Source organism: Chiloscyllium plagiosum, chromosome 11, assembly GCF_004010195.1.
Source record: "Chiloscyllium plagiosum isolate BGI_BamShark_2017 chromosome 11, ASM401019v2, whole genome shotgun sequence".
NCBI lineage: Eukaryota > Metazoa > Chordata > Chondrichthyes > Orectolobiformes > Hemiscylliidae > Chiloscyllium > Chiloscyllium plagiosum.
In genome coordinates this window covers 81,694,109-81,709,988 of record NC_057720.1, presented here as the reverse complement: position 1 = coordinate 81,709,988, position 15,880 = coordinate 81,694,109, and the positions used below count along the sequence as shown (strand labels likewise).

At 44.5% G+C, this 15,880-nt stretch overlaps 1 protein-coding gene across 4 annotated transcripts in view; it reads left to right on the top strand.

Annotated features, from left to right (window-relative positions):
- The window catches only part of LOC122554620 (2-5A-dependent ribonuclease-like), a 48,808-nt gene that overhangs the window by 30,836 nt on the left and 2,092 nt on the right, over window positions 1-15,880 (top strand). For all 4 annotated transcript variants that reach the window (XM_043699937.1, XM_043699936.1, XM_043699934.1 and 1 more), the window contains exons 3-6: window positions 2,974-3,146; window positions 4,961-5,178; window positions 10,127-10,259; window positions 11,916-12,040. In XM_043699937.1, coding sequence (XP_043555872.1) covers window positions 2,974-3,146; window positions 4,961-5,178; window positions 10,127-10,259; window positions 11,916-12,040 — 649 coding nt within the window. The remainder of the gene's footprint in view (window positions 1-2,973; window positions 3,147-4,960; window positions 5,179-10,126; window positions 10,260-11,915; window positions 12,041-15,880) is intronic.

Here is a 15,880-nt window from a genome sequence, read left to right as displayed (position 1 = left end):
CCACTTCATCAGTAAGTTATTCCACACACATGAACCATCCTCTGTGTAAACAATTTGCCCCTCGTGTCTTTTTGAAGTCTCTCTCCTCTCACCTTAAACATGTGCCCCCTCATTTTGAAGTCCCCCACCCTAGGGAATAGACACACTTACCATTAAGTCTACCTATACCCCTCGTGATTTTAAAAACTTTTATAAGATCATCTCTCAACCTCCTACCCTCCAGTGGGAAAAAAACTCCCAGCCTATCCATCCTATCTTTGTAAGACTGAATGATCTAAATGCTAAGGCTATGAGGCGAAAGGAAGTGATTGACAGGATTTTACTTGCGTTTACTTTATGTATTTCTGACAAGTACTTGACTGAGGAAAACAAATGTACAGCTTATATTTCTTTTAGTGCCTTTCAAAGCCTCACAGAATTGTTACAGTGCGCACGGATGCCATTCCGCACATCCTCTCTGGACCGACTGTCTGAGCAATTGACTGAGTGTCATTCTCCTGTCTTCTCCCTGTCACCCTGCACATTGTTCCTTTTCAAATAACAGTCTCATTCCCTTCGGAATGTTTCAATTGAAGCTGCCTTCACCACACTCTCAGGCAGTGCATTCCACACCTTAACCACTCACTGGCTGAAAATGTTTTTCTCTCTCCTTGTGTGTGGGGATCAGCATTAGCTCAATTAGTGGCACGTTCATCTCAGTATCACAAGGTTGTGGGTTCAATCCCACTCTGGGACTCACGAGCCAACATTAAAGTTGTCACTTGTGCAGAACTGAACAAGGCTATGCCTTGGAGGTGCTGGCTTTCGGATGAGACCTGAAGCTCAGACCCGACTTGCTGTCAAAGTTGAATGTAGAAGGTCCCATTGCATTCTCGGGAGAAGCTCAGAGGAGTTAACCGTGTGTTTATCCCTTAGGCATTTCCTTGCAGGACTCACAGGAGTGATGACACTTCAGAAGGATGTCCTGACTGTGAACCGTGCTGGGAGCACACATACATGCAGTTCCTTCACCTCCTTTAGAATTGTTCTCTTTCTTTCATGTTGGACTGAAGTTTTGCCAGGAAGCTTGTGTGGAGTTTGCGCATTCTCCCTGTGTCTGCGTGAGTTCCTCTGTGTGCTTCAGTTTCCTCTCATATCCAAATATGTGCAGGTTAGGTAATTGGCCATGCTAAGTTGTCTATAGTATCCACGGATGGGTAAATTAGGTATGGATTATTCATGGGAAATGCAGTGTTCCACAGATAGAGTAAGATCTGCGTGGGATGGTCTTCAGAGAATTGGTGTGGACTTTTTGGCCTATTTCTACACTGTAGGGATTTTTGTAAGGTTTGTGAAGGTTTGTAGCTCAGGTTAAGATTTAGGGTGTAGATTTGCTCGCTGAGCTGTAGGTTTGATGTCCAGACGTTTCATTACCTGGCTTGGTAACATCATCAGTGGTGACCTCTAAGTGAAGCGAAACTGTTGTCTCCTGCTTTCTATTTATATCTTTCTCCTATATGGGGTTCCTGGGGTTTGTGGTGATGTCATTTCCTGTTTGTTTTCTGAGGGGTTGATAGATGGCATCTCGATCTATGTGTTTGTTTATGGCGTTGTGGTTGGAGTGCCAGGCCTCTAGGAATTCTCTGGCATTTCTTTGCTTAGCCTGTCCCAGGATAGATGTCCCAGGATAAACACATGTCCAGGACGTCTGGACATCAAACCTACGGCTCAGCAAGCAAAGCTACACCCTAAACTGTAAGGATTCTGTTCTTTAAAGTGTAAACTTTACCATATTTCACGGAGGGTTTCCCTCCATGAGCCCTAGCAAGGTCTCTTGTGGTATCCTCTTAAACTCACTTCTTTATGTATACAACATATTCTCGCAGCGCACAAATCATTAAGTACTCCCGCTCGATAGTGGGAGGGGGAGGGTATTGCGATGTGGGAGTGAGGATGGGAGGGGGGTGATGTAGGGGTGGGAGTAGGAGAGTGAGGTAGAAGGGGGATTGAGGTTGTGGGAATAGGAAACAAGGGGTGTGTGGGAGTGGATGTGCAGGATTGTGGGTGGGTGGGATGGAGATGTGGGAGGAGGGGTAGTATGAGATGGATGGTTAGACGAGCAAGTGGTGAGCTGAAGTCACCAGAGTACTGCTTGTTCTAGCACACCGAGAATCACTCCTGTCCATGTTCCATGGGGCAGATGGAGAATGGGAAACTGTATATCAGGAGGCTAAGTGAGAAAGTGAATGTGCATTAAATAGGCCTCTTGCCACTCACTAATGAGTGTCTCACCATTCAACACTTGGTCGGGAAATGGGACCTTTTGCTGGTTTCCAAAAAGCTTTCCTGCCATTGTCCATGTCGCTCGGAGCAGGGAAAATCCCGACATTGGCTCTCCACATTAGTTGTATTAATGGAATCACTTCACAACTCACGCTATTAAATTTAATCTGCCCGTTGTCTGCTCATGTGACCAACTTGACTAAGACCTATTTGAAGTTCTACACTAGCCTCTTCACTGTTCACAACACTTCCACATTTTAGCGTCCTGTGAAAGATGGCATTTGTGTCTGAAAGACCAAGCTCCAAGTGACTTATGTATAGCTCAACAGTTCACCACCTCTTACAATAGCACAACACACAGCTCAGGTACAGATCATTGCGCCCAACTGGGTCACGTTAGAGGCTAGAGTTCAGACTTCAAACAACCTGCTCCCACCCTACTTCATCTCAACATCAGCAACACCATCTATCCCTTACTCCCTCATGGGTTTACTCAGCTTCTTAAACCCTGAAAACTGTCAACATGAAACCACCACTCAGTGTAAGGCCACTGGAACTCTGACCTGTGTGGAATGGATGAATTTGAAACACCAAGAATTCCAAATTATGTTTGAAAGTGAATGGATTTATGGAAGGATATGTTTAAAACTGATTTGGAGCCTTTTTGCTGTGTGTGAGATATGAGCAATAAAATGGTTTGATTTTCTCCAGATGTTGAAGAAAATTTTCGCCTGGCAGATTTCGATAAGAGTGTGCATTTTGATAAGAACCCAACTATGCCGATTTGCCCTGGAACCTGGGAAGCCTCAGAAATCCTGCAGAAACTGGAACATTTGCCAAAGGCAACGTTTACCGAGGATGAGCTGTTCAAAGCAGATGTGCAGGTCCACATGTGGTGACTTGTTTTCTCTCTTGAGGGATGAGATTTAAGTGTCTGGACGAATCAAAGGGAGACTGGGTAAATCAGGCATTGGTAATGGATTTGGCCAGATAATGCTAAGTTCAGTTTTCAAAGCTGTTGAGACAGAGGGAAGAAGCTGAACTTTTTTTAAAATTCAATTGTTGCACATGGGCATCACTGCGTTTATTACTCACTCCTCATCACCCCTTGAAAAGGCGGTGTTCAGCTGCCTTCCTGAACCGCTGTAATCCATGTTGTTTCTGGTTCCTGAATTGGTGGCCCATCCATTTCCATTCCTTTTCTCCTTTCTAGCGATTGCCACAATGGAATCTCTTGCTCCACCATTTTTGAGAGGGATTGCCACATTGTTGTGGCTCTGGAATCACAAATAGGCCAGACTGGGTAAGGATGGCAGCTCTCCTTCCCGAAAGGATATTAGCGAACCAGATGGGTTTTTCCTGACAATGGGAAACAGACTCATGGTCATCAATAGACTCTTAATTCCAGATTTTTATTGAATTCAAATTCCGTGGTGGGATTCGAACCCAGGACATAAGATATAGGAGCAGAATTAGGCCATTTTGGCTCAGTGCGTCTGCTCCACAGGCTGATATGTTTTTCTCAATCCCATTTTCCTGTATCCTTCCTGTAACCCATGATCCCCTTACCAATCAAGAACGTGTCTTAAATACAGTCAGTGACTTGGCCTCCACAGCCCTCTGTAGCAATGAGTTTCAAAAAGGTTCCTCCTCATCTTTCTAAACTCTTGAATATAGACCCAGAGTCTCCAAATGCTCCTCCAAGCATTACTTGGGTCTGTTACTCGATTAGTAACACCACTAAGCCTCTGCAGCCCCACATCTCAGTGAAATTTGTAGCAGGTGGCTCAGTGGTTAGCACTGCTGCCTCACAGCGCCAGGCACCCAGGTTCGATTCCAGCCTCGGGTGACTGTCTGTGTGGAGTTTGCATATTCTCCCCATGTCTGCGAGGGTTTCCTCCCATAGTTTTCCGGCAGCTAACTTTTTGGAACAGAGTCATGTGGCCTGGGAGGGTAAAGCAAAATTCTGCAGATGATGAAAATTTGAAATGAAAACAAAAAAATGCTGGAGAAACTCAGCAGGTCTGGCAGCATCTGTGGAGGGGGAAAGAGAATTAATGTCTCGAGTCTTGTAGGACTCTTCTTCAGAACTGAGTTTCTGAAGGATGTAACTTTCAAAGAAGAGTGAAAACTCTGTATTTCTTTCTCCAGAAATGCTACCAGACCCGCTGAGTTTCTCTCGCAAATTTTGTTTTTATATCGATCTCGGAGGATAGCTGGCTCCATCACTGAATTTGTAGATCCTAACAGCAGTGGTCATGGATTGTACTCCGCAATCAGCCTCAGCGTCCTGCCATGAAGGAACAGGGTAGGGTCACTTTCAGGGAGCAGTACATGAGGGCATGTGTGGAATCACAGTGCAGGATTCGGCTCACAATTACAGCAGTCCTCCCTGATTACATCACCAGATATAGGGCAGGAAAGGCAACCTCCTGGGCATTGGGCCCAGGAGGCTCCATTTACAAGGAATGATACTGAACTCGAGAGAATATTGGATGCTCACCAAAAATTTCGAACCAAAAATTTGAGAGAATTTTGATTTGATTTATTGTCACATGTACCTGAGTGCATTGAAAAGCTTTGTTTAGAAATCAATCAAAATAGATTAATTTCTAAAATGTTACCTGCGTGGTATGTTTGTGAAGCCAGGGCCCGACAGTGTATTTTTTCCATTAAAGTTGTTCTGTTTATGAGACAGGCACTAGGACGCCTCTTACACTTTGTCATATCTGGTGGGAAGGACGTCTACAGGAGTAAGGAGGATGAACTTGAGAATAACCCCTCTTTCGATGACAGTCTTTGTGACCTGAAGAATGCTGAAGCCAGAGATTTTGTGGAGTGCCTGTTAGCACCAGCAGAGCAGAGAGCGACACTCACTGAGATTGAGCACCATCCACTACTGTGGAAAGATCTGGAGTAAGTCTTTGGAGAATGTTAAGAAAGACTGGTGTTTATAGACATCCTTATGTGTGGAGAAGTACAGGAGATTGACTTATTGAGGTTTATAAAATCAAGTGGGAACTTTCAAGACTGGGGAGCTTATTTTTAAGGAGAGAGGAGAAAAATTTAAAAGGGTCATGAGGTGCAACCTCTTTACATAGAGAGTGGGTCGTGTGTGGAATGAACTTCCAGAGGAAGTGGTGTATGCAGGTACAGTTAAAACAGATTAAGGACACGGATAAGAAATATATGGAGGGGTATGGGCCGAGCACAGGCAGGTGGGAGTAGTTTAGTTTGGCATGGTCTGGTCTGACTGAGGGGTCTGTTTCTGTGCTCTATGACTCTGAGTGAAGGATTTGTCTCTTCAAGCAGTCCTGGTGTAATCCTTGACGTGATCCTTTCCCGATACATAGTTTTTGCCAGCTTCCTCTTTATTGGTTTTACTATGGTCAGGGTTGCTTTGAAGTTTCTCACTTTGTACCTTCTAAACCCCTAAGACATCATCTGACACAGTTTTCCCTTACCCAGAATCCTCACTTTCTTGAAACATTGAAACTAGGAGCAGGATGAGGCCATTCAGCCCTTTGAGTCTGCTCCATTCTTCAATAGGACCATGGCTGACCATTTTCTTATTATTTGTAGGAAGAGGCCGTCACTGGCTGATTAGCATTTATTGCCAGTCTCTAGTTGATACTTGAGAAGGTGGGGGTGAACTACTTTCTTGAACCGCTGGAGCCATGTGCTGTGGGTTGATTCACAATGCACTTAGGGAATGATCATCAAACTCTGTTCCTGCTTTCTCCCCATTCCCTTTGATCCCTTTAGCCTTAAGAACTATATTGAACTGCTTCTTGAAAATGTTCAATGTTTTGGCTTCAACCGCTTTCTGTCACAGAGAATTCCACAGGCTGACCGCTCTCTGGGCAAAGATAGTTCTCCTCATCTCTGCCCTAAAGAAAAGGAAAAAGGCTTCCATTTATCTAGAAATTTTCAATATACCAAGTGCACTTTTCCCAAGTGTTGTCACTGTTGTAAGAAACCCAGCAGTCAGTTTGTACACAGCAAGATCCCACAAACGGCAGTGGACAATGACCGGATAATCTGGTATTTGTGATGTTGATTGAGGGAAGAATAATGGCCAGGGCACCATGGATTATTCACCTTGCCCTTTGCAGTATTACCACAGGATCTTTCACGTGCACATTAGCAGGTAGCTAGGGTTTCAACACGTTTTGAGAAGACTTGCAACTCAGATTGAGGTTCTGGATGTAGGTTTGCTCGCTGAGCTGGGAGGTTCATTCCAAGACGTTTCGTCACTCTACTAGGTAACATCTTCAGTGGGCCTCAGGCGAAGCAGTGTACATGATTCCTGCTTTCTATTTATATGTTTGGGTTTCTTTGGGTTGGTGATGTCATTTCTTGTGGCGGTGTCATTTCCTGTTCATTTTCTCAGGTCGGTGGCAGATGAGGTCTAACTTGATGTGTTTGTTGCTAGAGTTCCGGTTAGAATGCCATAATTCTAGGACAAGCCATCTTAGGACAAGCCAAACAGAGACACGCATAAGAATTCTCAAAAGCGTGGCATTCCAACTGGAACTCTATCAACAAACGCATCGAGTTAGACCCCATCTGCCACCCCCTGAGAAAAAGAACAGGAAATGATATCACACAGGAAATGACATCACACAGGAAATGACATCACCAACCCAAAGAAACCCAAACATATAAATAGAAAGTAGGAATTATGTACACTGCTTCGCCTGAGGCCAACTGAAGATGTTACCTAGTAGGGTGACGAAACATCTGGAAATGAACCTCCCAGCTCAGCGAGCAAATCTCCATCCAGTCAGGGCTTCACTTTAACATAGAGTCATAGAGATGTACAGCATGGAAACAGACCCTTTGTCCAACTCATCCATTCTGACCAAATATCATAAATTAATCTAGTCCCATTTGCCAGCATTTGGCCCATATCCCTCTAAACCCTTCCTATTGGTGTATCCATCCAGAAGCCTTTTAAATGTTGTAATTGTACCAGCTACCTCCATCACTTGCTTTGGCAGCTCATGCTTGAAACAGTTGCCCTATAGGTCCCTTTTAAATCTTGCCCCTCTCGCCTTAAACCTATGCCCTCTAGTTTTGGACTCACCCACGTGGAAAAAAGATAAAATCTCACAATTTTATAAAGCTCTGAGGTCACCCCTCGACTTCTGACGCTCCAGGGAAAATAGCCCCAGCCTATTCAGCCTCTCCTTGTAGTTCAAGTCCTCCAACCCTGGCAACATCCTTGTAAAGCTTTTCTTCACCTGTTCAAGTATAACAATACCCTTCTACAGCAGAGAAGCCAGAATTGAATGCAGTATTCTAAAAGTGATCTAACCAATATCTTGTACAACTATAAAATGACATCCCAATTCCTATACTGGATGTATTGACCAATAAAGGCAGGTGTACCAAACACCTTCTTCACTATCCTGTCTACCTGTGAATTCACCTTCAAGGAACTATGAACCTGCTCCCCAAGGTGTCTTTGTTTGGCAACACACCCCAGGACCTTATCATTAACTCCTACCCTGATTTGTCTTTCCAAAACGCAACACCTCACATTTATCGGAATTAAACTCCATCTGCTGCTCATCTGGATTAAGTACAGCTGGTTTCAGACAGCATTGCACAACAGGCTTGATTGTAATCAACAACTTCAGATAGAACGTGACAATGTTTGTATCGGATGAGGCTGATGTTTGTGCTCCCTTCGAGCCTAGTTTAATCTTTCCTTCTCTGAATCTAGCATCATTACACTGTGTTCCCTTTTCCCTCAATCACTTCTCCAGTTTCCTACTAAAACACATCAAATGCTTCAGCTACTCCCTGTTTCTTCAATATAGACAGTCTATCGATCAATTCAGGCAGATTAACAGTGCCTTAAGTACTCTTATTATTGATCCTTTCAGAGTCACAGGTAGTCAGGGTCATGAAGAAGGCATTTCGTCGACTTCCCTTTATTGGTCAGTACATTGACAACAGGAGTTGGGATGTAACGTTACGATTGTACAGGACGTTGGTTAGGCCACTTTTGGAATACTGCGTTCAATTCTTGTTTTCCTCCTATTGGAAAAATGTTGTGAACCTTAAAATGGTTCAGAAATGATTTACAAGGATGTTGCCACATTTGGAGGGTTTAAGCAATAGGGAGAGGCTGAATAGGCTGAAGCTGTTTTCCCTGGAGTGTCGGTGGCTGAGGCTAAAAAGGGGTTATAAACCTCTCTCAACCCTTTGTAGAGGTTTATAAAATCTTGAAAGGCATGGATAGGGTGAATAGTCAAGGTCTTTTCTCCAGCATGGGGGAGTCCTAAAATAGAGGGCACAGGTTAAAGGTGAGAGTGGAAAGATTTAAAAAGGACCTAAGGGGCAACTTTTTCACATGCATGAAATGAGCTGTCAGAGGAAATGGCGGAGGCTGGTACAGTCACAACACTTAAAAGTCGTCTGGATGGGTATATGAATAGGAAGGGTTCAGAGGGATATGGGCCATCTGCTGGCAAATGGGACTAGATTAATTTAGGATATCTGGTCGGCATGGACGAGTTGGACCGAAGAGTCTGTTTCCGTGCTGTACATCTCTATGACTGTATGCCGGGTCTGTGGTAGACCTTCATTTCAGGATTTTAAAGAGCTGGTGTTCTATGTGATTTAAGCCATTTAATGTGAAAATATCTGATGTATTTCTATTGAGACTAAACTTGGCAAGTGAGTCAAAAATGAGCAATGGACGATGATTAAACAGCAACAGAGCTGGCTATCCGTTACCTGACATAATGATTCAACCAAGGAAACATCCACACAGATAAACACAGGGCACACGGATTTACACAAATCTGCACAGAACTCAAGAATACACACAGAACACATACACACATATCCACATAAATAGACAGAAATATACACAGAACCACAAATACACACAAAACATAAATATGTACACAAAATACAGCCCACACCTGGAGTATTGTGTGCAGTTGTGGTCTCCTTTTCAGAGGGAAGATGCTCTTGCTCTCAAGGGAGTGCAGTGAAGGGTTACCAAACTGATTCCGGAGATGGTGGGGACTGACGTATGAGGAGAGATTGACTGGGTTAGGATTGCTTTCGCTGGAGTTCAGACAAACGAGGGTGGATCTCAGAGAGACCTATAAAATTCTAACAGAGCTAGACAATGTAGATACAGGGAGGATGCTCCCGATGGTGGGTGTGTCCAGAACTAGGGTTCATAGTCAGAGGATTCAGGGTAGTCCATTTAGTACAGAGGTGAGGAGACATTTCTTCACCAAAGAGTGATGTGCCTGTGGAATACATTACCACAGGAAGTAGTTGATGCCAAAACATTGAATGTATTCAAGAGGTGGTTGGGTTTAGCACTTGGGGCGAATGGGATCAAAGGTTAAGGAGAAAGCAGGATTAGCTATTGGGTTGGATGATCAGCCATGATCGTGACGAATGATGGAGCAGGTTCAAAGGGCCGACTGGCCTCCTTCTAATCCTATCTTCTATGTTGCTATGTATGTTTCTATAAAACCCAGATACACAGAACACACAAATACATTTCGAGAATGGAGATTTAAGCTTAGAAAATACCCCACCATGCTTTACAGAGCCAGAGTCAAAAACTCGGCTATCAATCCCTTACACATTTTATTGTGTCCAGTTGATACCTTCCTCTCCTCTGTGTCTGTACCATTACCGGGGATTAGTTTTTATTAAACTGTACTTTCCTTACCCATGAAGGTATTTTGGGAACGAAAATGAATCTGATCAATCAGTTTCCTATTGTATGAACATTCTGCATGTGACACAGGACATTACAGTGGCTGCAGTTCTGTGTGACCGAGGTTGCTTTGCATTAATCACCTTTCCATTTCCCCTCCAGCAAGGCCCAGTTGATCCAAAGTCTCGCCAATGAGAAGGATGTGGTCAAACGGAATCATGACAGTCAGATTGTCCAGATCCTGAATAAGACCGGAGAGGATCAGGAAAGATCATTTCACAAGTGGACAGAGAAGGTACACCTTCCGACCTGCAATAATACCATTTCTCTGAGCTTTCTGATGCTGGCTTCTGGTTTACATCTATTGTGGGTTCAATGCCACATGCTTTAGGTTCTATCAGTTCTAAAATCCCTCTGTGAAACAGATGCTAGATCATTCACTGCAGGTGAGCAGACTGATGTTAGGCATTGAAGTGTAGAATCCCTCCAGTGTAGAAAGAGGCCATTCAGCCCAGGGAGTAGGTATCATCCTTCTAAAAGGCAATTCACCCAACTCCACACCCCCTGCCAATCCCAGATTTCCCATGGCTAATCCACCTAACCTACAACTGTCCCCCTACCCAGCTGTACTTTGAAGGTAACCCATTGCTCAGCTGCTGGTTTTCTTGCCAGTCTTCGGATCCAGTCTATTCAATCCAGCTCTGCTCTTGTTTTGTTGATATCAGTTCTCTCTCAGTTAATTATTCTCACTCTGGGCTGTGCTTTTGTTCTTTTTAAAAAAAAAATCATTTTCCTAAATATTACAATACAATGATCACTGTTCTACAAATACTTCCCATGACACTTGATCTACTTGGCCTAACTCATTACCAAGATTCAGACCGAGCACAAACTCTTGTCCTGCATGCCTTCAATACAAGCTTGGAATGAAAATAGAACATTGAACAGTACAGCATGGTACAGGCCCTTTGGCTCGCGATGTTGTGCTGGCCTTTTATCCTACTCTAAGATCAGACTTGCCCCTGTCTGTCCTTCATTGCTACTATCCCAGTCTATATTCAGATAATTTAAGTTTCCCCCACTATAACGACACTATCATGTTTACACTTCTCTGTAAGTTCCTTGTAAGTTTGTTCCTATCCATCCTTCCCACTGATTGGTGACCTGTAGTCTGCTCTGAACAATCTGATTGCACCATTTTTGTTCCTTATCTCAAGCCAAGCCGTGACCCCTCTGAGACACTCTCTTCCTCCAGCTCTGCACTGACTTCCTTCACCAATCGTACCACTTCTCTCAATTTTCCCACTTTCCTATCTTTACTGAACACCTTGTATCCAGGAATACCCAGTCCCACCCGGTCTCTGTCAGAGCCATAACATCAGATTTCCACTTCGTAATCTGTGTCTGTAACTCCCAAATCTTATTGACCCATTTCAGTCTGTTTCCCATCAATTACGGTCTCTAACTGGCAAAGGCAGCTAAAGGCTTTGTCATTTAAATACTCTCAGTGACTGTGGAGACCTGGTGAGGTTGGAGAAAAATCAGAAAGATCAGTCGCACCATTTGCATTATGTACAGGGTCCGGGACGCAACAAGCGGTACCTGGGATGCCAGGGGGCCCGTTGTGCTCGGGTCTGGGACTGAGGAGCCTGTTATCTCTGGTCTCTGTCCCTGATTTGTGGGTCCTTTCTGACGGAGACCATTGTGAAATCCATTGTCAAGATCGCCACTTGCTGGCCTGGAGAAGCAAGAACATGCAGTGCCCGTGGGCACAACCTGAATGTGATCAGAGGACAAGGTCAAAAATCATGTGACACCAGGTTCTAGTGCAACAGGTTTATTAGAAAACACTAGCTTTCAGAGCCTCGCCCTTTCTTCAGGTGATCAGAGGAGTAAGCAAGGTGAATTTAATCAATAGAGAAAACAAACTCTGCTGTTCATTTCTTTCTAGGTTGACTCTGTTCTCCTCAATGACATGAACAAGAGACAAGGCAAGAATAAAGAATATAAGGACACCACTAGTGACCTCCTGAAATTCATAAGAAACCTCATCCAGCACTTTGATGAAAAGAAAGAGTATGTTATCAATACTTGGTGACAATATTTTCCTGCTTTTTTTCAGTTTTTAGCATCAATTCAAAGCAGAAAGAGTCTTTCTTTCTCCTTCCCGTCTTGAAACTCTTACTGAGATGATCAAACCCAGCGACAGTTCATGTGATGGGTTGAGGGGATTGTCTAATGATAGGGAGAGGGGACTGGGTCAGGAATGGGATTCATTCCCAGATTGGAAATGTGTTGCTGGAGAAGCGCAGCAGGTCAGGCAGCATCCAGGGAACAGGAGAATCGACGTTTCGGGCATAAGCCCTTCTTCAGGGCTTATGCCCGAAACGTCGATTCTCCTGTTCCCTGGATGCTGCCTGACCTGCTGCGCTTCTCCAGCAACACATTTTCAGCTCTGATCTCCAGCATCTGCAGACCTCACTTCCTTCATTCCCAGATTCTCTAGGAAGCCAGGAGGAGATTGCAGATCTCATCCCTGGAATTTAGAAGGTTGGAGGAGATTTCACTGAAACATTTCAAATTATCCAGGGCCCTGACAGGGGAGATTTTGGAAGGATGTGCCTTGAAATGGGGATTCCAGGGCAGAGTCCCAGTCTGGGAATAAGCAGTTAGACATTTAGATCAGAGATGAGGAATGGGTGGCACAGTGGCTAGCACCACTGCCTTACAGCGCCAGAGACCTGGGTTCAATTCCACCCTCAGGCGTCTTTGTGGAGTTTGCATATTCTCCCTGTGTCTGTGTGGGTTTCCTCTGGGTGCTCCTGTTTCCACTCTCAGTCCAAAGATGTGCAGGTTAGGTGGATTGGCTATGAGGAGTGTAGGGTTACAGGGATAGGAGAGGGGGGTGGTTCTGGGTGAGATGCTGCTTGGACTTGATGGGCTGAATGGCCTTCTTCCACACAGTGGGGATTCAATGATTCTACGTTGCTGTGGGTCTGGAGTGATATGTTGGTTAGTTTGGGCAAGGACAACAATCTAAAGTACGTTAGTGGGCCCGATGGGGTTCTCCTCCAACAATGGTCATCATTAGACTCTGAATTCCAGAGTTTTCTTTTCAATTTAAATTCCACTCTGTGCCTTGCCAGGATTTGAACCCAGGTCCCCCAGAACATTACTGGGCTCTCTGGATTAAGAATCTCGTGATGTTACCACGAGGCTATTGCCTCCCCACATGTGGATGATCTCTATCTTGAATTTATTCAAATGCCTAAGTATCGATAATCCTCTGGGGATGAGTATCCCAAAGATTCAAAACCCTCTGAGTGAAGAAATTCATAGAATCCCTACAATGTGGAAACAGGCCATTCAGCCCAAACCGCCTCTCCAAAGAGCATCTCACCCAGACCCACTCCCCTATAACCTTGCATTTCCCATGGCCATTCCACCTAACCCGCACATTTGTGGACTGTGGGAGGAAACCAGATCACCGGGAGGGAACCCAGGCAGGCACAGGGAGAACGTGCAAACTCCACACAGTCAGTTGCCCAAGGGTGGAATTAAACCTTGGTCCCTGTGCTGTGAGACAACAGTGCTGGCCATTGTGCCACCCCACTTGATTCTGGGCAGTAAATGCTGGCATACCAGGAGATGCCCAATCCTGTAAATGAATTAAAAAAAGATCAGTCAAGTTTTGGATAGGACTGTGATGGGTTACTCCCCACATGCCTGGAGGGTGCAGCTCCAAAAACGGACAAGAAGCTTGATATCATCCAGTACAAAGCAGCCTGCTTGATTGGCACCACATCGACAAACATTCACTCCCTCCACCACTGATGCTCAGTAACAGCTCTGTGCACCATCTACAAGATGCACTGCAGAAATCCACCAAATCTCCTGAGACAGCACCTTCCAAACCCACGACCATTTCCATCGAGAAGGACAAGGGCAGCAGATACACAGAACACCACTAACTACAAGTTCCCCTCCAATCCATATAGCATCTGGGTCAAAATCCTGGACTTACCTCCCTTAGGGCATTGTGGGTTTATCTCCAGCAAATGAACTGCAGCTCACCACCACTTTGCAAAGGGCAGCATTGTGGCTCAGTGGTTCGTGCTGCTACCTCACAGCACCAGGGACTTGAGTTCAATTCCACCCTGGGAACACTGTCTGTGTGGAGTTTGCACATTTTCCCCATGTCTGTGTGGGTTTCCTCCACACAGTCCATAGATGTGCAGATTAGGTGGATTAGCCAAACTAAATTGTGTGTCGTGTCGAGGGATGTGCAGACTGGGTGGGAAGTGCAATATTACAGGGAGGGGGTCAGTCCAGATGGGATGCTTTTCGGTGGGTTGGTGTGAACTTGTTGGGCTGAATGGTCTGCTTCCGCACTGTCTAATGATTCCATGATTCTCAAGGGAAACTGGGAATGTGTAATAAATGCTGGCCAAGACAGCAAAACCCATGTGCTCGGAGTGAGTTTTAAACAAAAAGACCATCTGCACTGCTTACTATTCCATCAGTCTTTATGTTAATGTGGAACTATGATTCTCATTAATACATACAGTAATTAGTTAAGGCCTCACCACAGAATCCTTGTGGAACACCACTCGTCACTTTCTTTCTCTGTCATCTGTCACTAAACCAGCCTCCGAACCAAGTCAAACATTCATCTTCAATCCCATGGGTTTTAACTTTGATCAGCAGACTGTTTTGTGGAAAATTATCAAGTACTTCTGAAAGTTGATAAGAATATAAGTGCTATCAACTATTTTGGTCAATGCATTTGGTTTGTTAGTCAGAACCTACCCATCACAAATCTATGTGGGCTATTTCCAATTCTCTACATGTTCATTCTCTCGGCTGTTAATTATAGATTCCAATGAAACCCCCAAAAGAGATGTTAGATTGACCAGTATATAATTTCCTTGGTTCCCTCTCTCATCTTTTTTGAACCCGTGATGTTACAGAAAGACATTTTCCAAATTAAAGGAATGGTTGCTGCTTTGGAAGCTGATGGGAAAAGCTTCTGAAACTTCTTCCCCCTCCCCCTTCCTTTAAACCCCTGAGGTCCTGGAGATCTGTCAGCCTTTAGAGCTGCTTGCTTTCCAATGCTGTTTTCTGGCATGTATCAAGTTTTGTGAATTCCAGCCTTCCATTCATTACTAACCTCCCTGGAATGGAAGCTACATCATCCCGTTCCTTGACTGTGAAGACTGACACAACTAATTATTGTACATACCGGCAATTCCCTTAGTCTCATTCATAGAATTCCCAGTTTGTTTTTAAAGGGCTCACATTGCACTGGAGCCCCCTTGATTTTCTAATTTTCGTGTAAAACATTTGTGTTATTCTTGTGACCCCTTGCAGGTCTCTTTCTCAATCACTTTTTTGTAACTCTTGCTTCCTTTTTGTCTTCCTTTGCAGTTCTTCATGTCTTCCTTCAGTTGCCTGAATTCTCACTGATATTCCCACATTCGAGTGTTCTCACCTTTTTTCTGTTTTCTCTCTCTTATTTTGTCAGCGATGATGTGTGAACAAGTGGAGACCTGTTCCATACTGAGCGGAATTCATCTTTAACCATCTCCCCATCTCATTGAGAGTCTGATCTGACAATTTTGGCTGACACCAATCTCTGTTGCATTCTGTTTTCTGGGAGGTGGGTGTCACTAGCATAGATCAGTATTTGTTACCCAAGACTAATTGCCCTTGAACTGCTGGCCTTGCTGTGGCCTCTCAGAAGGCACCTAAGAGTTAACCAGATTGCTGTGGGGCTGGAGTCACATGAAGTCCAGGCTGGGTAAGGCTGAGGCTGGACAGCAATCAGGAATCATTATTGTGATCACCATTAATGAGGCTTGCTTTGTGATTTGAATTCAAATGCCAGCACTTGTCACTGGGGGAGATAGTACAGTT